The sequence below is a fragment of the Nicotiana tabacum genome, chromosome 5 (genome assembly GCF_000715075.1).
Source record: "Nicotiana tabacum cultivar K326 chromosome 5, ASM71507v2, whole genome shotgun sequence".
Classification (NCBI taxonomy): domain Eukaryota; kingdom Viridiplantae; phylum Streptophyta; class Magnoliopsida; order Solanales; family Solanaceae; genus Nicotiana; species Nicotiana tabacum.
The window spans coordinates 1,306,605-1,329,704 of record NC_134084.1 but is presented as its reverse complement, the minus strand read 5'-3'; the positions used below and the strand labels follow the sequence as shown (position 1 = coordinate 1,329,704).

At 36.8% G+C, this 23,100-nt stretch overlaps 3 protein-coding genes across 3 annotated transcripts; all 3 read left to right on the top strand.

Moving 5' to 3' along the window:
• The first annotated feature begins 981 nt into the window (after positions 1-981).
• LOC142181085 (methionine gamma-lyase-like) lies at positions 982-3,196 on the top strand. The gene is made up of 2 exons (XM_075253235.1): positions 982-1,862; positions 2,971-3,196. The coding sequence occupies exons 1-2, from the start codon at positions 1,106-1,108 to the stop codon at positions 2,994-2,996; spliced, it is 783 nt and encodes a 260-aa protein (XP_075109336.1). The 5' UTR covers positions 982-1,105; the 3' UTR covers positions 2,997-3,196.
• A 51-nt stretch (positions 3,197-3,247) lies between these two features.
• On the top strand, positions 3,248-4,254 carry LOC107799551 (methionine gamma-lyase-like; the record flags this gene model as incomplete). Its single annotated transcript, XM_016622676.2, has 1 exon — positions 3,248-4,254. A coding segment is annotated over one exon (594 nt), but the record flags the coding sequence as incomplete, so codon positions are not given.
• Positions 4,255-7,165: 2,911 nt separating this feature from the next.
• Positions 7,166-13,068, top strand: LOC107799554 (ubiquitin-ribosomal protein eL40 fusion protein). Its single transcript, XM_016622680.2, has 5 exons — positions 7,166-7,448; positions 7,564-7,650; positions 7,942-8,044; positions 12,669-12,735; positions 12,853-13,068. The coding sequence occupies exons 1-5, from the start codon at positions 7,346-7,348 to the stop codon at positions 12,877-12,879; spliced, it is 387 nt and encodes a 128-aa protein (XP_016478166.1). The 5' UTR covers positions 7,166-7,345; the 3' UTR covers positions 12,880-13,068.
• Positions 13,069-23,100: the final 10,032 nt, after the last annotated feature.

Genomic DNA, 23,100 nt, shown 5'->3' with positions numbered 1-23,100 from the left:
AAGTTAAAAATTACATTGCTTTACGTGTTTCATTTAAAAATGAAACTGCAGAATTTAGAAAAAGAACACGACTGCCTGTCCGTTGTTTTCTTCTTTGCCATAAAATGTTTACATCTTTTTTCTTGTTTTACCTTTGTCATTAATTGTTTATTTTCCAAATTATTTATCAAGACATTTTAAAATACTATTATTATTATAAATATTATAGTTAAAAATATACTTCATTTATTATTTCTTAATGGGTGCAAAGTCTATTGACAACTAAAAATGAGCAAATCGAGGGAGTATATACTTGTCTTAAGTGATACACAAAAGTACATAATATATAAAGAAATAACAAAGCAACAATTTCAAGGTTTAGGACTTCTTTATATATAGGACTCAAATTCTAGTTAGGCGTCCCAAATGCAGTATACCAAAGCACGTGAGAAATGTGGACTATATGCCATATAGTCTTTATTTCTTTCTCTGCAAGGCTTACTTGTACGTAAGAACCACCATAATAGCCACAAGTACCATTAATGTTGTTACGGCATGAACGTCTGATTTTGCCACCTAACAATTGCTTTTTTCTTACTCCATTTTTCTTGTTGTATCTATATAGAGATGCCTAAAACAACAACAACAACAACCCAGTGTAATCCCACAAGTGGGGTTCGGGGAGGGTAATATGTATGCATACGTTACCTCTACCTCGGGGGGCAGAGAGGCTGTTTCCAGGATAGAAATGCCTAAAACAGAAAGAAAAAAATATTTACGTAAACTAAAATTTCATGATGACCAACGTACAATTTCTACGTATGAATTGTCGTATCTTTAAATCTCGTGCCATGCAATAATAATTAAGGCAGTAAACTAAATTAAGAAGAAAAAGAAAGTAAAGACAAGAGTTAAAGAAACTCTTTGCTAATTACCAAAAATAAAATAAAAAAAAATAGGAGACTGCCCTTGTTTTCTTTTAATTTCTTTTTGTTAATATCCACATAATTAGCTTCCTATTTATTTTCCTCATCAACGTAACGTAAAACTATTCTTCAATCTTCTCGTTGGAAACGATCGTTTTTATCTCTCTTTCACCCAAATCAATTAATTGTACATCTTATACATGGCGGATAAATTACAACAAAATGCGATCGTTTCAAACCAGAAGAGATCGGCTTCCGATGAACATGATCATCGTGACGACTTCAAGCACCACCTCATATGGGAGGATCCAGCGGCGGCGTTAGCAGATATCCGCCACGAATTTGGCGAACATGGCGGAGTCAACATGTCCATCGAAGCCTCCGCCACATTCACCGTCATGGACCCGGAGACTTTGAGCCGCATGTTTGCGGGCGAACTCGGCCCTGACCGTGATTTCTTCATTTATAGCCGTCATTTCAACCCTACCGTCCTCAACTTGGGCCGCCTCATGGCGGCCTTAGAGGGTACCGAGGCCGCCTACTGCACGTCCTCGGGCATGTCAGCTATCGCATCCGTGATGCTCCAGCTCTGTAGCTCGGGGGACCATGTGGTGGCCTCCCGTTCCTTGTACGGCGGGACACATGCTTTGCTCACGCATTTTTTACCGAGGAAGTCTAATATAACGACGTCGTTTGTGGACATTAGGGATTTTGATATGATTAATGAAGCAATTGTGAAAGGGAAAACGAAGGTGTTGTATTTTGAGTCAATTTCAAATCCGACGTTGACGGTTTCGAACATTCCAGAGTTGTGTAGGATAGCGCATGATAAGGGGGTGACGGTGGTAGTGGACAACACGTTTGCTCCGATGGTGTTGTCTCCGGCGAGGTTGGGAGCCGACGTCGTTGTTCATAGTATCTCTAAATATATTAGCGGTGGTGCCGATGTCATTGCAGGTATATCTTAGTATGTTACCCTTTATCATGTGGTCCTTGTTTTCACGTCTATCATATTTCTTCATGCAATAGTTACACGTCTCGTGAACCGTTTTGTATGTTAGTTCCTACTCCCCGTTTAAGTTGATGTGATTCATGGCACGGAGTTTAAGAAAAAAGAGAAGACTTTTGAACTTGTCGTGTAAAATCAGACACATATATTTTGTGTGTCTATAAATCATTGCATAAAGGTAAATTATTTCCAAATAAGGAAATGAGTCATTCTTTTTGGCACAGACCACAAAAAAAATAGGTTCACATAACTTAAAACGGATGGAGTATTTGTTTTCATATAAAGATTAATCATCACTTGCTTTATTAATTGAAAAAGGTACTCCATTAGTTTTGTCCTAATATTGTTTTATTGGACTTACAATATATGTGAGCATAATAAGGACAATATATCAGACATCCTAGGATTCTCTAAATCTTGATTGATAGTATGTGATGCTCGTACGCTTTTTTTCTTTAGACCTGTCAAAGTCACAATCGTGAAAATAACACAGGCTAGTAAGTTTTCAAACGGGTAATTAAAAAATAACTAGCGTTTGCAAAATCATTGAAAAATAGCCATTATTTTGTTGTAATACGGAAAGTTTCAGCATAATATACTGGAGATTGAATTACATGTGTATGAACTTCCAACATATTATGTTGGACAAGTATATTATGCTGGAACTCCAGTTCAGTATAATATACTAGAGTTCCATTATATTTTGTTGGAATATTTTTCGGATTTTGAACAGTATTTTCGTTCAGATTTATCTTTACATGAAAAGTGGCTAAATTTTGATTACTTTTGAAACTGTGGTTATTTTTCAATTACCACTAGTAAATCTGGCTATTTTTGAATTTCACCCCAATCTTACTCCTTAAATATCCATTTCAACTATTTAAATGTTGTTCTAGTCTTATTTTTATTTCACCTAATTTGTTATTTATCCCTTTTCTAGAATATTTGATATTTTGCGTTGAAGTACTGAATTTCTTTTCAATGTCACAAGGTAATAGAATATACAATGTTAATCTACCTATATTGAACAATGATATATGTACTCTAAATTTATAGGTAGTAGGCAAGAGAGGTTGCTCTGATGGTAAACAACTCTCACTTCCAACCAAGAGGTTGTGAGTTGGAGTCTCCTCAAGAGCAAGGTGGGAAGTTCTTGGAGGGAAGGATGTCGAGTTTCTATTGGAAACAGCCTCTCTACCCTAGGGTAGTGGTAAGATCTGCGTACACACTACCCTCCCCAGACCCCACTAAGTGGGATTATACTGGGTTGTTGTTGTTGTTGTTGTGGCTCTTTTATCTTAATTGATTGACATAAAATTTTGAATCCGCATTAAATGAAATTGAAATTATTTTACTTTGCAAAAAACACACAGGTGCTGTGTGTGGACCGGCAAGTCTAGTGAACTCAATGATGGATCTTCGTCAAGGGGCACTGATGCTACTAGGCCCAACCATGAACGCGAAGGTCGCGTTCGAACTGTCAGAAAGACTGCCCCACTTAGGCCTAAGAATGAAAGAGCATTGCGATCGAGCACTCATTTTCGCTACTAGAATGACGAATCTCGGGCTCAAAGTCATTAACCCAGGTCTAGAAAATCACCCAGATAATGCCCTTCTCAAGTCCATGGCGAATAAAAACTACGGCTACGGTGGAATTTTGTGTCTGGACATGGGAACTGAGGAAAGAGCAAACCGTTTGATGAATGTTTTGCAAAATTGCACACAATTTGGGTTCATGGCTGTGAGTTTGGGCTATTATGAGACACTTATGTCATGTTCGGGCAGTAGTACTAGTAGTGAAATGAATAACCAAGAGAAGGAATTGGCTGGGATTTCGCCTGGATTGATAAGAATGTCAGTTGGCTATAATGGTACGATGGAGCAAAAATGGAGCCAGCTCGAGAAAGCATTGTCCGAAATGCAATAGAAAATGGGGCAATTGCAGATATAGCCATTCTCAGGAATGATATTTAGAGATTAGCCAGTAATTATTTTGTCATGAAATTTTAAACTAAAAATCTTAACTTCGGGACACTTCAAAACATTTTTGTCCCGAAAAATTGAACTGAAAAACTGACTAATTCCTAAATAGCAGCCCTATAGAGTGGCACCTGGTGTCATTTCTACACAGAAAATGGCCTTGTAGAGGCCTGAAACTATGCATTTTGCAACTATTGTAATGTTTTGTCACATGGATTTTGCTTTATACATTGGGTCCATATTTATATTTCAGGTGTATTTTATCTGTAATAAGAACTATACTGGAATGTGGTCCGGTTTCGAGTATGTCAAGTTGTTTGTTTATATCCTCAGTTAGCCAATAAGATGTGATTTGAAATATGTATCTTGTAAATGCTTTTCTTTCTAGTCCTTTACATATAAACTTTTCTATCCTCACTAGAACTAAAGGAAAGCTATATTGGGATTTAGGACAAATTATGTAAATGAATTTCTCTGTATATTAACAAGTTCTTTTAAGAATCAATTTGTGCTACCTATGAAGTCCTCTTCAATAGGGAGCGTCAAAATTTCACACCAAATACTTAAAATAAATAATTTTTTTGGTGCTACTATGCAACACCAAATTGGCCTAGCTTAAGTTCAAACTCGAAGGTGTGAAGTTGACCTAAATATCTGAAAAAGAAGAAGGAGAAGAAAAAATAACAACAACATGAACAATCATTTTTTTATATATATCAAAATTGGCTAAATTTATATCTTTTAGAAATTAAGTATATTTTAAATATGGATGCTCAAAGCGGCTTACCGTATCATTTCTACCTTTTATAAGAGATCTTTATATAAATAGCCGATCGAAGTTATTATTTATTATTCTAATCAGTATACATAGATTATTCCATAATTATATACAATTATATATAAATTATACATATAGTACATATTTGCCCGCTATTTTACTGGCTATTTAAGTTAATTCTTAAAGGAAATTTTACCTCCTATAGCAAAACTTTACACCCTATTTATTATAAATAAAAACCCCTTTAAATTATTATTTTCTATAGCTAACTTTTTTATTTTATAGCAAATTTTCTATTTATGGTCATTTCCTACTAGTAAACCGTTAAATTCACTGTCTAATATTTTTCTCTTTCATTCTTTCAGTTTATTCTCTCCCAAAATCACTACATAATATCTTATTTCTCTCTCCACGATCTCTCTCTCCACTCTCTAGGCAACATGGAGACCTAGCAGCTGCCATGGCCGTTTTCAATATTTTTTGCTCCAGATTTCTCTCCCCAGCTCTCTCCTTTATCAACGCCATTGTCTCCCTCAATTTTCAATTTTTTTGCTCCAAAAAGTTGTGGTAAGTGTTAAAGTTTTTGGGTTGAAGACCTACAAGGCCAAATTAGTCGTCATCCCAAGACACGCTCGCAAGGTCAAGGCTGGTGATTCTGCCTCCGAGGAATTGGCTACGACAACTCAAGTCCATGGTACTTATATGGGGGCATTTGTATCTATACCCGTTTTTTGGGTCACGTTTTAACTTGTGCCCGCTTTGCAAAAAAAATTGCTAGCGTACCCACTTTTTTTTGCGTAACTTCAGCATACGGGGTTGAAGTAGCAAAGACAATCACGCAAAATTTCAGCATTCTAGTAGACGGGACTGAAGTAGCAAGTGTGTTGAACCAAGTGTGCTGAAATTTTTGTTTTTGTAACTGGCGAACTTCAGCTTTAGAGCTGAAGTTTTTGTTTTGTAACCGGCGAACTTCAGCTTTAGAGCTGAAATTTTTGTTTTTGTAACTCGCGAACTTCAGCTCTAGAGCTGAAGTTTTTGTTTTGTAACCGGCGAACTTCAGCTCTAGAGCTGAAGTTTTTGTTTGTAACTGGCGAACTTCAGCTCTATAGCTGAAGTTTTTATTTGTAACTAGCGAACTTCAGCTCTAGAGCTGAAGCTTTTGTTTTTGTAACTGGCGAACTTCAGCTCTAGAGCTGAAGTTTTTATGTTGTCACTGGCGAAATTCAGCTCTAGAGCTGAAGTTTTTGTTTTGTAACTGACGAACTTAAACTAAAGTTTTTGTTTGTAACTGGCGAACTTCAGCTCTAGAGTCTTGTTCCCTTCATAATGATACTGTCATGAAAACATGAAAATAACTGCTTTACTGTCACATAAAGCATTCAATAGCAAGGATACCTCATCTTATAACTCTCTAATCGGACCAATTATTTAGATGATTAGTTCAACAACTAAATCATCCAAAGGAACTGCTAATCGATATTTGATAAAGCAAGGAACTGTTTAACAATTTACATAACCAATATGATGCTGCTAATGCCATGCATTATCAAATAGGATCTGTAGCTTCGTCATTTAACAGATCATCTATTGCCACCATTCAATCAAGTAAGGACCTTTAGTCACGGACTTCAGAAAGAGGTTGATGGCGGATATAACTTTGAGGAGGAGAAGGAGGAGGATAACGGGGGTTGAAATTGTTTAAAAAGTGGGTACAAGTTAAAAGTTTTTTTAAAAAAGGGTATTGATTAAATGGGGGCGACCAAATAGGGCACTCCGTGCAATTTTTACGCTTACATGCCTATTGCACGTGAGAAGCCATCAGTTGATCTTGGTTACTGAAGAGATAAAGTCGTTCAATGCCTAAACCCTAAATTTAGTGCTTGTATTCTGTTATATTTAGATATATTTATATGTATTTGAGTTCATACAACAACATTTTTAAATATATTGTTAGTTCTATCATTTTGATGTTATTCATCAATTAGTTATGCACTCAATCTAAGTGTATTCATCTATATTTAAAACAACAATACAGGAAAATACTCTCAATACAAATAGAAAATTAATGAATACAACCAATGAAATATACTCAATAAAGCACGTCTAATAAATCTTCTCATTAATTAGATTGATAATGTTGTGTGTTATAATTGATTTAGGCGAGTTATATTAGGAGTGTATCCATTAAATTAGCATCTTTTCATTATTAAACAACTGGAAAGACCTATTATTACGTTGTATTCATGAATACATGGTATGGATACATGTGAATACAGCGGCTGACAGCTGGACTGTCCTATTTTTTAGCTAATTTTTGCTATTGTATTCATGAATACAGTAACTCGAATACATCAAATACATTACCATAACAACTGAAAGGTAGCTACAGAAAATAGTTATGTATATGATAACTATAGTAAGTTAATAGCCACTAAAAAATAGTTATTTCTGAAAATTCTTCATTCTTAAATGCGTTTAGCTTGGGTTGCAGCCGAATTGACAAGTCAATTTCAGCCAAACTTCGCCAAGTTTGATCAAAATGACTTAAAGCCCCATCCCTTCCGAGCCCAACGGGCATCAGCCGCCACTAAACCCTACCTATAAATACATCTCAAGCTGTGAGGAAAAACGCGAGAAGTTGAAGGAAAAAGGAAGCCGCAGCTCGTAACGAAAATGCAGATATTCGTGAAAACTCTCACTGGTAAAACCATAACTCTCGAAGTTGAATCCAGTGATACAATCGACAATGTTAAAGCCAAAATACAAGACAAAGAAGGTAGTATTACAAAACTTGTTTTTGTGACACATTAGCATCTTCATTTGCTTATTTCTATGATTTTTTAATATTTATTTTATTTAGTCCGTGATTTTGTGTTTTTGTGCTGATTCAGGAATTCCACCGGACCAACAAAGGCTGATTTTTGCTGGTAAGCAGCTCGAAGATGGACGCACCTTGGCCGATTACAACATCCAAAAAGGTAAGTTGTTATGTATTTTTATGATTCAATTAATAGAATTGTAAAATTTAACTAATTTAAACAAAGAGTAAATACTACTTAATTATATTCTGTTAGCTTAAAAGATGAGTAGTCACATGGTTTAGAAACTAGAAATTCATTAGATCTGTTGAAATTAAATAGAGAGACTAAGATCACAGAATTTGTTACTAATTAAGGTCAAATTCATTATGTAGATTTTCGAATGTCACAGTTATGCCCTAACTGAAGTGAAAGTTAATAGTTTTATTTTATTGCATTTTATAAATGCAGAATCGACTCTACATTTGGTGCTGAGGCTTCGTGGTGGAATCATTGAGCCATCGTTGATGGCTTTGGCTAGGAAATACAATCAGGACAAGATGATATGCCGCAAGTAGGCTCCCTACTGTACCTTTTATTGTTGAATCAGTAGGTTTTGTGATAAACATATGAGTAGCTCTTCTTTTGCCTATCTCTTTCGTTATGGTTATGATGTTACTTATGATAAGATTTTGCACTAGTGGTTTGGGGGGAACCTGGCTTGCACTTTTAACAGCTTAAACTTTTACTGAGTGGATAATTTGTGGATTAATTAAAGAAGACAAATCTTGAGTAAGATGATTGTTATTGTTGCAGAGTGTCATATTGGATACTTTGCCTTTAGGATAAGGGGGATGAGAAGAACATGCTGCCAAGTATTTCCCTGAAACATAAGTTTATTAAGCATTAAAGTTAAGAAACATAATTTGTGGATTAAAGCAGACAAATCATGAGTAAGATGATTGTTACTGTTGCTGAGCATATTGGATATTTTGCCTTTAGGAGAAGTGGGGAAAGTAGTACATGCTGTCCCTGATACATTAGTTGATTCATCATTTAATTTATAAGTTATGACTCATAATTTGTGGATTAGAGCAGACAATTCTTAAGTAAGATGGTTGTTACTGTTGCAAAGGATCATATTAGATACTTTGCCTTTAGGAGAAGAGGGGAATGGAGAACATGTTTTCAAGTATTGCCCGGAAACATAAGTAAATTTTCTCTCGATGGTGCTGCCCCCACCCCCTCAAAAGAGAAGTTGTGCTCCATTATTCAAGGTGGACAGATCGAAATAGTTTGCTTAGAAATGACAACTTAAGTGACTGCAGTTGAGTGATAGTAGCTATCACAGCTATTAGTACTAACAGTAGCTGTGATGATTGTACTGAATGCATAAGTGTATTAAACTTTTATTGAGAGGATAATTTGTGGATTAATTAAAGAAGACAAATCTTGAGTAAGATGATTGTTATTGTTGCAGAGTGTCATATTGGATACTTTGCCTTTAGGATAAGGGGGATGAGAAGAACATGCTGCCAAGTATTTCCCTGAAACATAAGTTTTTTATTAAGCATTAAAGTTAAGAAACATAATTTGTGGATTAAAGCAGACAAATCATGAGTAAGATGATTGTTACTGTTGCTGAGCATATTGGATATTTTGCCTTTAGGAGAAGTGGGGAAAGTAGTACATGCTGTCCCTGATACATTAGTTGATTCATCATTTAATTTATAAGTTATGACTCATAATTTGTGGATTAGAGCAGACAATTCTTAAGTAAGATGGTTGTTACTGTTGCAAAGGATCATATTAGATACTTTGCCTTTAGGAGAAGAGGGGAATGGAGAACATGTTTTCAAGTATTGCCCGGAAACATAAGTAAATTTTCTCTCGATGGTGCTGCCCCCACCCCCTCAAAAGAGAAGTTGTGCTCCATTATTCAAGGTGGACAGATCGAAATAGTTTGCTTAGAAATGACAACTTAAGTGACTGCAGTTGAGTGATAGTAGCTATCACAGCTATTAGTACTAACAGTAGCTGTGATGATTGTACTGAATGCATAAGTGTTTATGATGATGCTAGTGCCATGATTTTGAACTAATGGTTTGTAGGGAATCTGGCATATACTTTAACGACATAAACTTCTATTTGGGTGAGCATTAAGAGCATAATTTGTGGATTAAAGCAGGCAATTTTCAAGTAAGAGGATTGTTATTGTTGGAGAGCGGCTATGTTGGATACTTTGTCTCTAGGGAAGAGTAGGGGTGTGCATTCGATTTATCGATTCGATTTTAACCCTTATCGATTATCGATTTGTACATATGCTTATCGTTATCGTTTCAATAAGGTTTCGATTTTTTCAATTTTGATTTATCGATTTTTGGGGCTTATCAATTCGGTTATCGATTACACCAATAAGAAGATTTGCTGGATTCCACGGAAAGTATATCGCTATAAACACGCCTAACTAATATGGACAAAAAGAAGCTAAAATAAGATGAACACCGTTTATAACATAAAAATTGTGTCAACAAGCACATGCAACGAAACTAAAGTAATGGATCAAATGTATGCCACCAACACTCCAACGGTATAAAAAAAAACAAAATACATCATCACGGCTAATTCTGTTTTCCATTAATTTGAACTTCATTCCCTTGAGCTTTAAATATGACCGTTCCTTAAATGTGGTGGAGGAAATAATAGGGTTAGGGACTTAGGGTAAAGGGAAGGGTATTATAGAATAAGGTTAAAAAAAAATTAATTAATTTTTTTTGTCTTTTTAGTATATCTTATCGGTTTATCGATAAACCGATAACCGAAGAGGACAAAATCGAAATCGAAATCGATAACTCGATAAGGAAAATTTCGAAATCGATAAACCGATAACAAATAATCGATTCGATTTATCGATAAACCGATTCGAATGGACACCCCTAAGGAAGAGGGGAGAGAAGAACACACTGTCAAGTATTTCCCTGAAATATTATTTGATTAAACATTAAATATAAGCAGATTCTTTCAGTGGTGCTGCCCCCAGCCCCCCACCCCCAAAAAAGAGAGTTTGTGCTCTATTTGTGTGGTTGGATTATTGGATAGTATCCTTAGCAATTATGTGCTACTAACTCATCTATAGCCTCACATTAACCTTTGCTTCATTGACAACCATTGTGGCTTTGTCGATGTTTTGTATTTCTCTTCTATCTCATCATTCCAGCATTCCCCTAGGATGGCGTGATTCCTTATTAGATCCTTGGAATCCATTTTTTTTAACATTATACTATGTTGGAATATCTTTTGGTGCTATTTCCAAAATGCCTGAATGCAAAACTGATACTTGACCATCCTGGTACCTACATCTCATTCTGTCTTATGAAACATTGAAACAACTTCTTTCATGGATAATCCATTGGTGAAATTTTACTTTGTGTTAGACAGAATTGTAAACATTTAAATTGGTTAGATTAAATCCATAAAATAATCTAGATATTATTTTATATTCAAGATATATTAGTCTAATAAATATTACTAATTGGATTAAATATTTAAGTCCTTTAGATATAAGTTTAACTAATGTCCAATTTTGTTGGGCTAGTCCATTTATTTGGGATCCAAATAATGAGCCAAATTTGTTGGCCCAAGATGTCATCTTATCCTAGAGGGCCAAATGTATCATGTGTCAAATGGTGTGGTACGCCAAGTCAAGTAAAGGAGCTTATAGGGTATACCATATACCAAATGGCATAGCATGAGCATGCCAAGTCAAATATTAAGGCCAATGAAAACATGCCGCGTGTGCAAGTGTTGTGGCCAATCAAATGTGGCTTTGTCACAACTTTAATATGTGTGGTTGGTGACTCAAGCCAACCAATCAAATCAAAGTAAATAAATTTGTTCTCATCATAACTCCTCATCCACAACTATAAATAAGGGTCCACCATAACTTAAAAGGGGGATGAATTCACAACAAACAAGAGAGAGCTTTGATACAAATAAATCTCTTATTGGTAGAACATATCACATGTACATGCGATGCATTTTCATTTGCATTACAATATGACTTGCCATGTTATGTTATGGTGTGTCACGTCATTTGACACACGAAACAAATGTACTCCTTTAGGATAAGATGTGATCTCGGGCTGGGAAAGTGGGCTCAATCATTTGAAGCACAAATAATGGATTAGCCCAACAAAATTGTGCTTTTAATTAAATCCATATCTATTGGACTTAAATATTTAATCCATTATATTAGCCACAATTTTTTGTTTGGACTAATATATCTTGAAATTCAAATATAATCCAAATTATTTTATGAATTTAAATTCAATAAAATTTAAATGACTACAAAAGCCCCCCTACTGCAAGGCTTGTCGGGGTGCAAACTTGTTGAAACTGTAGACGAGCCTTGAAGGACCAGTGAAGGTTATTACTCTATTTCTTGGCCTTGGTAGCTTTGGGGTTACAGTCTAGGCATCTTAATGTGTTTTCTGGGAATAATAAATATTGTATTTTTGTTGTGATTTCTTTCTCAAGAGGTTTGTGTCGGGAGGAGGTGGAAGAAGAAGATTGAGATGGGTCAAGAGGGTGATGGTGGGTGGATGTAGAGGGGGGGGGGGGAGGGAGGGAGAAAGGTAATGATGTAAGATCAGTAAGCCACAAGTTCCACTTTGCAAATCAAGACAAACACAACTAGTCATAGTTGTATTTAACATAAAGTAAATTTTCTCATCAAAGTGAGTGTACTCTCATAAGCAGCAACAGAAGTGGCCGTGTCTCATCAAAATTTAAGTCCAATTCTAGCACCTGTAGCATCTGCCCAGTTTTGATGTTGTGATTAGCATCCAAGTTATCTTCACTACTCCTGAAGTTGATGGGTTGCTGAATACTGATGATTGCGGGTTTAATCTTTTGTGTTCTGGTTGTAAGGTTTCCAAATTTTTAGTAACACAATCCTTTTTAAGAATTTATGAAAAGTTCGTCGAAGTTCTGGCAGGTTGACGTAGCTGAAGTGACTTTACATGTCTATGGCCGCTAGAAAAGGGATATTGTCCTCCTGTAACATACTGATCTCCAATTTTATGTCGGTCATTCCTTCCGACTGTTGGCTAATATGTATTGCCATCATGCTATTTCTGTTCTTTTTTCTTCTTTTCCAGTAGTTGTTTCTTATGCATACCTTTTAAAAATACCTAAAGGTGCTATGCTCGATTGCATCCTCGTGCTGTCAACTGCCGCAAGAAGAAGTGTGGACACAGCAACCAGGTTAGACCATCAAATACTTGATTTTAACTTAATTTTCTTGATAAATTTAAATTGACATTTAGTTCAGCGGACAATAATTGTTGCTGACTAGTTTGAGTTGCTTTTTTGGGGTTGCAGTTGAGGCCTAAAAAGAAGATTAAGTAGACGTAAATTTCTATTGCTGCTGACTTGTAGTTGCTGGCGGTATTATATCTTTCAGAAACTGAACTTGGCTTTCTTGTCAAAGAAACAAATTGTACTTGGATTTATTGTTGGGTTTCTGTTCCATTTACCTTTTAAAGATTCATGGACTTGTATTTGGGAGGTAAATGAAGAGTCTTTGCTGCTTTCATATTTTGGGAGATCAAGTCGATTAGCATACAGTTATTGCTATTTTGCTGTGATATTGGTTTATGAATCGCAACAAACTAATCTTTATTGCCGTATTAGGTAACATCATTTTTACTGATTACAGCAGAGTAATGCTCCCAATTCTAAATCTGTTTGTGAATGTAATTCTTAAGGTTACAGTTAGTTGACAATCAGCTAAAATAGTCCAGTTATGATGGATTTTCCAAACACTATAGAAGAATTATATAATTGATTTTGACTAATTTCCAATTGTCGCATCGTTAGATTCAATCGAAGAAAATTTACTCGCTTCTTGTTCGAAAATCAAAAGACTACCCACTAATCAGTCTTTTGCCGGCAAGCTATCCTTGTCTAGCTCATTTATAAGCATTTTTACCTGTCTTTAAAGGTTTTTGAATAAAATGAAAATAACGGAAAATAAATATTTTATTCATAATAAGCCCTGTAACGCTTCATATAATTTTTCTGTCATAAAGAAATACCAGCTTGTACTCGTAATACTTATTTAACTACTTGAAAGAGATCTAAGTTAGGTTTGCTTTGTTTCTAAGTCCTTAGGACGTTCATGGATTTTTATTTTCGTTTTTCGGAGATATTTTTCAAAAATGTGTTTTGTTAAATATTAAAAAGTAATTTTAACCACGATTTCAAGTTTTTTGATTTTTTTTCACTTATAAAACTGTAATATTTTTTCAAGTAAATTCAAATGCAATTTTAAATAACAAAAATTATTTTTAACTTAACTCCAAATAATTTTTTTAAAAAAGAAAATCATAATTTTTATATTCAAACGACAACTTAATTATTTATTACATATGCAAATAATCTTGTCTATCGCATCCGTCATTAATTATTAGATAAATAAAATATAGGGTAATGGAAAAGCGTGCACTAAAAGGAGTCCACTATTATTTTCACTTTTCAACCACTCCCACAGTCCCAATGCACCTTTTCCTAACGTTATTCCCACAACGACTTTTTTTAGGTACATTATTCCCAGCATGATTAGAAGCGTCCAAGCTAATGAATTGCTTCAGCTTTTACAAAGTTTTCCAATCAAATTTTGATTGTTACGCTCCTGAATTCATTATTACCAATATTTAATGTCATTTATTAGTTTAAAATTTTAAAATTATTATCTGCTAGGTTTTTTGCTTTGGTTACCTTATATTTTGTTGTTGTTACTGCCCTCCGGTCCAAAATAAATAATTTTTTGATTGTTTTCACATAAATTAAGAAATTCATCTTTTAGTATTAATTACCAATAAAATTGATCATATTAACCTTTACTATCTCCGAGGGTCTCCTGGAAACAACCTCTCTGCCCCTCGGGGTAGGGGTAAGGTCTGCGTACCTATTACCCTCCCCAGACCCCACTAGTGGGATTATACTGGGTTGTTGTTGTTGTTGTTGTTGTTGTTGTAACCTTTACTATCTCACATAAACACTCCTAACACATATTCCAACACTATTTACTCCAAGGACAATGCAGGAAAAAAATAATTAATTCATTCTTGAAATCTGGAAAAATCACTTATTTTGGACCACAAGAAAAAGGCCAAAAAATCACTTATTTTGGACTGGAGGGAGTACTATTTATTGCTACTGTTGTATTTTTTCATCTTGAGTCGAGCGTGTATCATAAATAACTTCTTTATCGCCATAATATAGGGGTAAAGTCTGCATACACTTTGCCCTCTCCAAACCCCACTAGTAGGATTATATTGGGTTTGTTGTTGTTTAAAATACCGACTTCTGAGGACAACACTAGTGCCCCTTACTCTTCCGAGAAATAATATAAAATAATCCGCTACAATTTAATTAGAAAAGATAATTATTACAAAGATATCAAATTTTTAATAGTACTGATTATTATGCCTTAAGATGAATATATCATGTGAAATAGGCCATAAAACTTTTTTTAAAAAACAATTATAAGTAAAAAAATCATCGAACCGCAGACATCATTATTGTGCTCAAACAAAGGATGGATATTCGATGTTACACTATATATACATCAATCGCATATATTCAAAACGAACCCACAAATACAACGATCCTGCAATATTTTCAAGAAATTCTTTGATTTCCATCTTATTTTCTAATTAACACACATATCGATGATTTCATTATTTTAATATATATATATATATATATATCTTTCATTACAATAGTTATATAGCTGGTGAACTTTTAGGTGTGATTTGATCCACTAACAAATGCAAAAGTACAAAAAAAGGGAAAGAAGACATGGGGGTGGGGGGAACATTTCTCAATCATAATGTTTAAACTATATTTTTAACTATTTCTATAATAGCAAAATTCTTTTTCTACAATTATAGTAATGTTTACAACGATTGTATTAAAGAATCAACTTCTAAAATTACGAAGAAGTAGAGGACAAATAGCTAGAGACCTATATAGTTGCAGCTTGCAAATTAACAAGGAAAAAGGAGCAAAATTTAAGGCAAATTTTATGTATATGGAGATTAGGTAAGAAAAACTAGGTGGAAAAGATATAGAAATAAGAGACATGAAGTCAAAAAGGAGTCTTGGGAATTCATATGTCATAAATAATCAATAGTAATATTAAATCACTGCAGCATCTACACCTCGAGTCAATGGCAAAACAAACAGAAAATTCTACTATTCATACAAAGAAATTAAATAATTCTTGTCTTTCTTTAACTAGGGACAAACCCTACTTTTTCCTTTATATTTTCTAACTTTTTCTTTCGTAATATACAAATCAAAGTCATGTCACATGTACGACGAGTGGAGTAATAGTTTTTCAATATTCACAACCACAATATATCTTTAGTAAAATCTAAGACAGTGTGTGGACATAGATATGATCGAAACTTGAAAAAAGAGTTTTGGACATACAACTCCTTTGTTTTTTGGTTTTACGCATGATACACGGTATCTGACTAATTCGGATTTGCATAAAAAAATTACACTTTAGTATGGTCTATGATCCACTCTTGCTAACAAGAAATTAATAGGAATATTATTACAAAATGATAACAAGATAAAGAAAAACAGTCTCTCTATCCCTCGGATAGGAGTAAGATCTGCGTAAATACTACCCTCCCAAGACCCCATTAGTGAGATTTTACTGAATCGTCATTGTTGTTGATAACAAGATAAGAAAGTTTTTAAAGGAAAACTCAAAACTCCACAAAACCAAAGAGTATATACACACCCTCACACAACAAAAGGAGGAACTCTTTTTTCAATACTCATAAACCTGCTTTTTCAAAATGATAAAAGAGTATATGTTTTGCTGGTCTATTTTAACACCATTATTTATTTACTCAAAATAAAATATTGGCCATATCTACTGAAAGAAAACAATGCAAATGCCGAGTAAATTAATCTAAGATTTTAATTTTAATTTTAATTTTTGTGGAAAAATACTAAGCTAGCAGGTGTTGTTGTTGAACCACCGACAGTGAAATGGAGAATTCCAAAACAATCTTGTCATGAACATATCAGATGAGAAAAACAAAGCAATCAAGCTGGCAAGGATGTGTCAATGATGAGCCAAAGGCGATTCTACTTTTTCCCCGGCATAAGATCCTAATTAATTTGGATTCGCGTTATATAAGACTCATTAAAAGAAAATCATTTTATATCAAGTTTTTTTAATATTCTTGTTTGACTCAAAAGATATTAATTTTTTTTTGAACAAATCAATCAAAGATGAAGTGGTAAATTCTAGTTAAAAATAATTAACTGTAGATCCGAGATGAATAATATGAATAGAAAAATATAGCCGAGTATAAATATTGGATGTGATTATGGCCGGATTTAATAGCATAAAGAAAGATGCATTATATTAAGTAACATTAAATGGCAATAAAATATAAATAAAGGAAAAGATTCACCAAATCTTGAGTGGAGCGGATCCTCTTTCATTTGGTAAAAACGAATGATAACAGATACAAGAACCTTTAGACCCTTTTTAGATCTGATGAAGGTCTGGGATCACAGATCCTCTAATTTCTTTAAAGAGGTATATTTACATGTTTTCTAGAGAGAGGGAGAGCGAGAGAGAGCCAGCCCCCCTTTTGGAAGTCCTCTCTTCCTATTTATAAGGGATATCCATAGAAAATTCTAAAAAATACAATTAGGGGAAATATTGAGTAGAATATTTCCTTTGAGGATTCCAAAGCAAACTAGCTATTTTATCACTGTCCGACCTCGGCCTTATTGATGACTATCCGACCTCGGCTATTGATGACTGTCTGACCTCGGCCTTATTGACGACTGTCCGATCTCGGCCTTATTGATGACTGTCTGATCTCTGCCTGTCCGACCTCGGTCTTATTGATGACTGTCCAACCTCGGCCTTATTGATGACAGTCCGACCTCGGCTATTGATGACTGTCCGAGCTCGGCCTTATTGATAACTATTCGACCTCGACCTTATATCTCTGCGTGCCAAATTTCTCTAATCTAATTTTGACCCAGTTTGTCCCTCCGCTTATTGAGGTCATCTCATGGTCGAGATTGGTGAGCGAATTTCATTAATCGTAGTTCGAGAAATTCAGATGGGGAGGTCGACTAGTGTGGATCGTGGATAAGGGTGCCGATCTTTAGGACAAAGTGGTATCCCCGCGGGCTAAACTTTAACAGAGTTTGATCAGGGCCAATGACTCGAGTGATGAGTCGATCGAGAAGACGGTAGAGTTGGGGAAGGACGTCGAGGCCGGGATGGCGGCATCGGAGGAGGTCATTTGCGTCCTCGAATCTGGACGGGCGAGTAGGCCGAATGTGAATTCGAGTAAGGTCGCCGAATGTGAATTCGGACGAGGTCGAAAGTTGATTCAGACGAGGCCGAATGTTGCTTCGGACGAAGCCGAGTGTTGATTCTGTCGAGTCCGAGTGTTGATTCGGACGAGGCCAAAGGTTGATTCGGACGAGGCCGAAGGTTGATTTCGGACGAGGCCGAAGGTTGATTCGGAAGAGGCCGAATGTTGATTCGGACGAGGTCGAAGTCGAATGTTGATTCAGACTAGGCCGAATGTCGATTCGGACGAGGCCGAAGGTCAATTCGGACGAGTCCGAATTCTTCTTTTTTGGCGATGTCCCTTGGTCGTAGGGGTGTTAGTTCGAGCTTGTCGAAATGTTAACCCGTCTTGGTTTGAACGAGGTCGACCTCTTCTTTTTTTGGCGATGGCTCTTGACCGTAGGGGTCGACCTCTTCTTTTTTGGCGATGGCCCTTGGCCATAAGGGTCAACTTCTTCTTTTTTGGCGATGGCCCTTGGCCGTAGGGGTCGACCTCCTCTTTTTGGCGATGACTCTTGGCCGTACGGGGTCGACCTCCTCTTTTGGCGATGGATCTTGGCCGTAGGGGGTTGACCTTCTCTTTTTGGCGATGGCTCTTGGTTGTACGGGGTCGACATCCTCTTTTTGGCGATGGCCCTTGGCCGTAGGGGTCGACCTCTTCTTTTTTGGCGATGGCCCTTGGCCGTACGGGGTTGACCTCCTCTTTTTGGCGATGGTTCTTGGCCGTAGGGGTCGATCTCTTCTTTTTTGGCGATGGCCCTTGGCCGTACGGGGTCAACCTCCCTTTTTTGGCGATGACTCTTGGTCGTAGGGGTAGACCTCTTCTTTTTGGCGATGGCCCTTGGCCGTAGGGGCCGACCTCTTCTTTTTTGGCGATGGCCCTTGACCGTAGGGGGTCGACCTCCTCTTTTTGGCAATGGCTCTTGGCCATAGGGGTCGAACTCTTCTTTTTTGGCGATGGCCCTTGGCCGTAGGGGTCGACCGCTTTTTTTTGGCGATGGCTCTTGGCAGTAGGGGGTCGACCTCCTCTTTTTGGCGATGGCTCTTGGCTCCTCTTTTTGGCAATGGCTCTTGGCCGTACGGGATTGACCTCCTCTTTTTGGCGATGTCCCTTGGCCGTAAGGGTCAACCTCTTCTTTTTTGGCGATAACCCTTGACCGTAGGGGGTCGACCTCCTCTTTTTGGCAATGGCTCTTGGCCGTACGGGGTTGACCTCCTCTTTTTGGCGATGGACCTTGGCCGTAAGGGGCGACCTCTTCTTTTTTGGCGATGGCCCTTGGTCGTACGGGGTCGACCTTCTCTTTTTGGCGATGGATCTTGGCCATAGGGGTCGACGTCTTTTTTTTTAGAGATGTCCCTTGGCCGTATGGGGTCGACCTCTTCTTTTTGGCGATGGCTCTTGGCCGTAGTGGTCGACCTCTTCTTTTTGGCGATGGCCCTTGGCCGTAGGGATCGACCTCTTCTTTTTTGGCGATGGCCCTTGGCCGTACGGGGTCGACCTCCTCTTTTTGGCGATGCATCTTGGCCGTAGGGGTTGACCTCTTCTTTTTTGGCGATGGCCCTTGGCCGCAGGGGTCGACCTCTTTTTTTGGCGATGGCTCTTGGCCGTAGGGGGTCGATCTCCTCTTTTTGGCGATGGCCCTTGGTCGTAGGGGGTCAACCTCCTCTTTTTGGCGATGGCCCTTGGCCGTAGGGGTCGACCTCTTCTTTTTTGGCGATGGTCCTTGGTCGTACGGGGTATTCCCTAGGAGAGTCCAAGTCTTGCTTAGATTCTGCATTTCATGGATGAGTCCCAGTTTTGCTTAGCTTCTGCATTTCTTGGGTGGGTCCCAGTTTGATTAATTTTGTTTGCATTGGAGAATACGACGCATTTCTTGGGTGACTGGCCCTATTTTTATTCCACTTGGAGAAATAGTTAGTTAAAACAAAATAAAAGCATTCGTTACCTCAGTCTGATCACGTTCCCTTCTTTGATTATGCTTTCAATGGCCGCTACCAATTTGGCAAGGCCGTCTATTTTGATGTTTTGTGCTCGGGGTATCTAGTCGAGTTGACACTCGTCAAACTCGGGCAGTAGCTTATGAATTCATGCCTAATATTTTCGTAGCCTTTATTCTTTTATTTGGAAAGTCCCTGTGACTTGGTTGACGACGGATGGTGAGTCATATCGGAGGATGATTCGCCGTGTTCCATACTTGAGATCTAGTTTGAGTCCTCTAAACAGTGGTAATTTAGCTGCCAAGTGTAATGTTGGGCTACTGGACGGAGGCTAAAAGCGTGGGTAGAGCTCACGTTAACAGAGTGTTGGTAAGCATGACCTCCATTTGTATGACACTTGTACTCTTCTTTCCACACCTGAAAGATGTGTGGGAAAGAAAGAGAAAATGATATTTGCAAGGAGAGTTATACGCAAAGGTTTGATTAAACGGAGAAAATAAGGAACCAAAATCTAATGCTTTGTTCCTACTACTGCCGCCCTTTGGTCCCACTTCTAGACCCATTATTTTTTGGATAATTTTACATTGGTCCCTGAGCTATCTTATAATTATAGTTGTATCCCTCAGACATTTAATTCAAGTGTCTTTGTTTTCTCGTTCTTACACCCCGGAAATTAACAATGTCTAAAATATGATGGCAACAAATTAGAAGTATGCTGTGACAGAATCAAGTTCCTCACTTCTTTTATACAAGAAATACAAAATTTAGCATATTTTTAGCCTAATCAAATGTACTCCCAACCAAAAAGAAAATCACAATCTTTAAATGTATAGAAGTATCGACATTTCATGATACTTGTGTGCTAATTGCCCAATAAAAACAGGCAACAAACCCTTGGCTAATGTAATATTTAATATATAATATTCTTTAGTATCTCATTTGCACAAACAACAAATACAAAAACTATTTGGTGTATCAAATTCGTTTGGCTTCCCTGAAGGCGCTCCATAGTTGGAATTGAATTTTAGATCTAAAGGAAACTAAAATTTTAACTAGAAAATCCCCACAGGCGGCGCCAAATTGTTTGACTCAAAAGATATTAAAACCTTTTTGAATAAATCAATCAAAGATGAAGGGGTAAATCCTAGTTAAAGATAATTAACTCTAGATCCGAGATGAATAATATGAATAGAAAAACATAGCCGAGTATAAATATTGGTCGTGATTATGGCCAGATTTAATAGCATAAAGAAAGATGCATTAAGTAACATTAAATGACAATAAAATATAAATAAAGGAAAAGATTCACCAAATCTTGAGTGGAGCGGATCCTCTTTTATTTGATAAAGACGAATGATAACAGATACAAGAACCTTAAGACCCTTTTTAGATCTGATGAAGGTCTGGGATCACAGATCCTCTAATTTCTTTAGAGAGGTATGTTTACATGTTTTCTAGAGAAAGGGAGAGGGAGAGAGAACCAGCCCCCTTTTTGGAAGTCCCCTCTTCCTATTTATAAGGGGTATCCATATAAAATCCTAAAGAAGTACAACTAGAGAGAATATTTAATAGAATATTCCCTTTGAGGATTCCAAAGCAAACTAGTTATTTCATTATTGTGCGACCTCGACCTTATTGATGACTGTCCGACCTCGGCTATTGATGATTGTCCGACCTTGGCCTTATTGATGACTGTTCGACCTCCGCTATTGATGACTGTCCGACCTCGACCTTATTGATGACTGTCCGACCTCGCCCTTATTGATAATTGTCTGACCTTGGCCTGTCCGACCTCGGCCTTATTGATGATTGTCTGATCTCGGCTATTGATGACTGTCCGACCTCGGCTATTGATGACTGTCTGACCTCGACCTTATTGATGACTATCCGACCTAGGCCTGTCCGACCTCGGCCTGTCCGACCTCGACCTTATATCTCTGCGTGCCGAATTTCTCTAATCTAATTTTGACCCATACAATTCTAAAACTCGAACTCAAAAACTCTAGTTTAGTATAAAAGAATTCTATATGTCCTATCTTAACTCTTAAAGAGTCATTTGGTAGGGTGTATAGAAATAGACCTGAATATCGAATATTAATAATGATGAGATTAATAATGTTGAGAATAGTCATGTTGAGATTAGTAATGTTGAGATCAGTTATGCTGAGATTATTTCTTATCCACTATTTAGTTTGGTGGATTAAAAATAACATGCATTACATAGGGTTGTATACATGCTTATCTATGTATTAAAAATTATAGTATTATTAATGCAATGATTTGCTATGTATTAGTTATATATAATTTGAAAAACACTAACCACTAAAGGATGTGGTACAGTGGACGAGACTGCTCTTCCCTTAACCAGAGGTCTCGAGTTCGAGCCCTGAGTGTGGAAAAATCCTTGGTAGGGAACGCTTCCCCATGAATGGGGCCCTACGCGGCGCGAATCTGGATATAGACATGCTCCAATGCGGGTACCGGACATCGGGTGGTAAACCAAAAAAAAAGTTAACAAACACTACCAAACAAAGGATTATTAATATCAAATCTAATACATGCATTATTTTCCCTAATACATCCTTCGAAACGACTCTGATTGTAGTGATTTTACAACTTTAGAGCACCAAAGTTGAAGAAAAAAAAGAGAAAATGAAGGGAAAATGTCTTTTCCCACAACAAAAGAAAAGAAAAGAGAGCAGAAACACGGAGCCAAAATGTGATTCTTTTGGACAAGTAGCACCTTAATAGGTGTAAAAAAAAGATGACATTTTTATATATAGCGCCCAAATACTGGGCGCTATACATTAACGTTAATTGTGCCGTTAATGTATAGCGCCCAGTATTTGGACGCTATATATAAAAAGCTGATACTAAAAGGATAGCGCCCAAAAACCCGACCCTATTCATAAAACTTTATGTATAGCATCCAGTATTTGGGCACTATATACCTTTTTCATGGCCCCACCAATAATTCCTGACTTCAACAATTCAAAAGCGTATAGTGCCCACTTTTTGGGCACTATATATATAAAAAATAAAATCCGGCTAGCCATTTCTTATATAAAGAGGTTAGGATTGTATAGAAATTCATTCAAAAGGTGTATAGCGTAGAAATTTCCCGGCTAGCCATTTCCATGCTTTTGTTGAAACGTTTATTGTTGTTAAATTCTCCAACATTTTTTCATTATGTCTGAAGAGCGTAGAATAAGAGTTTCATTATACTGGGGGGGGGGGGTGAGCATGTGCAACATATCCCAATAAGACTGCCGCGAATAATA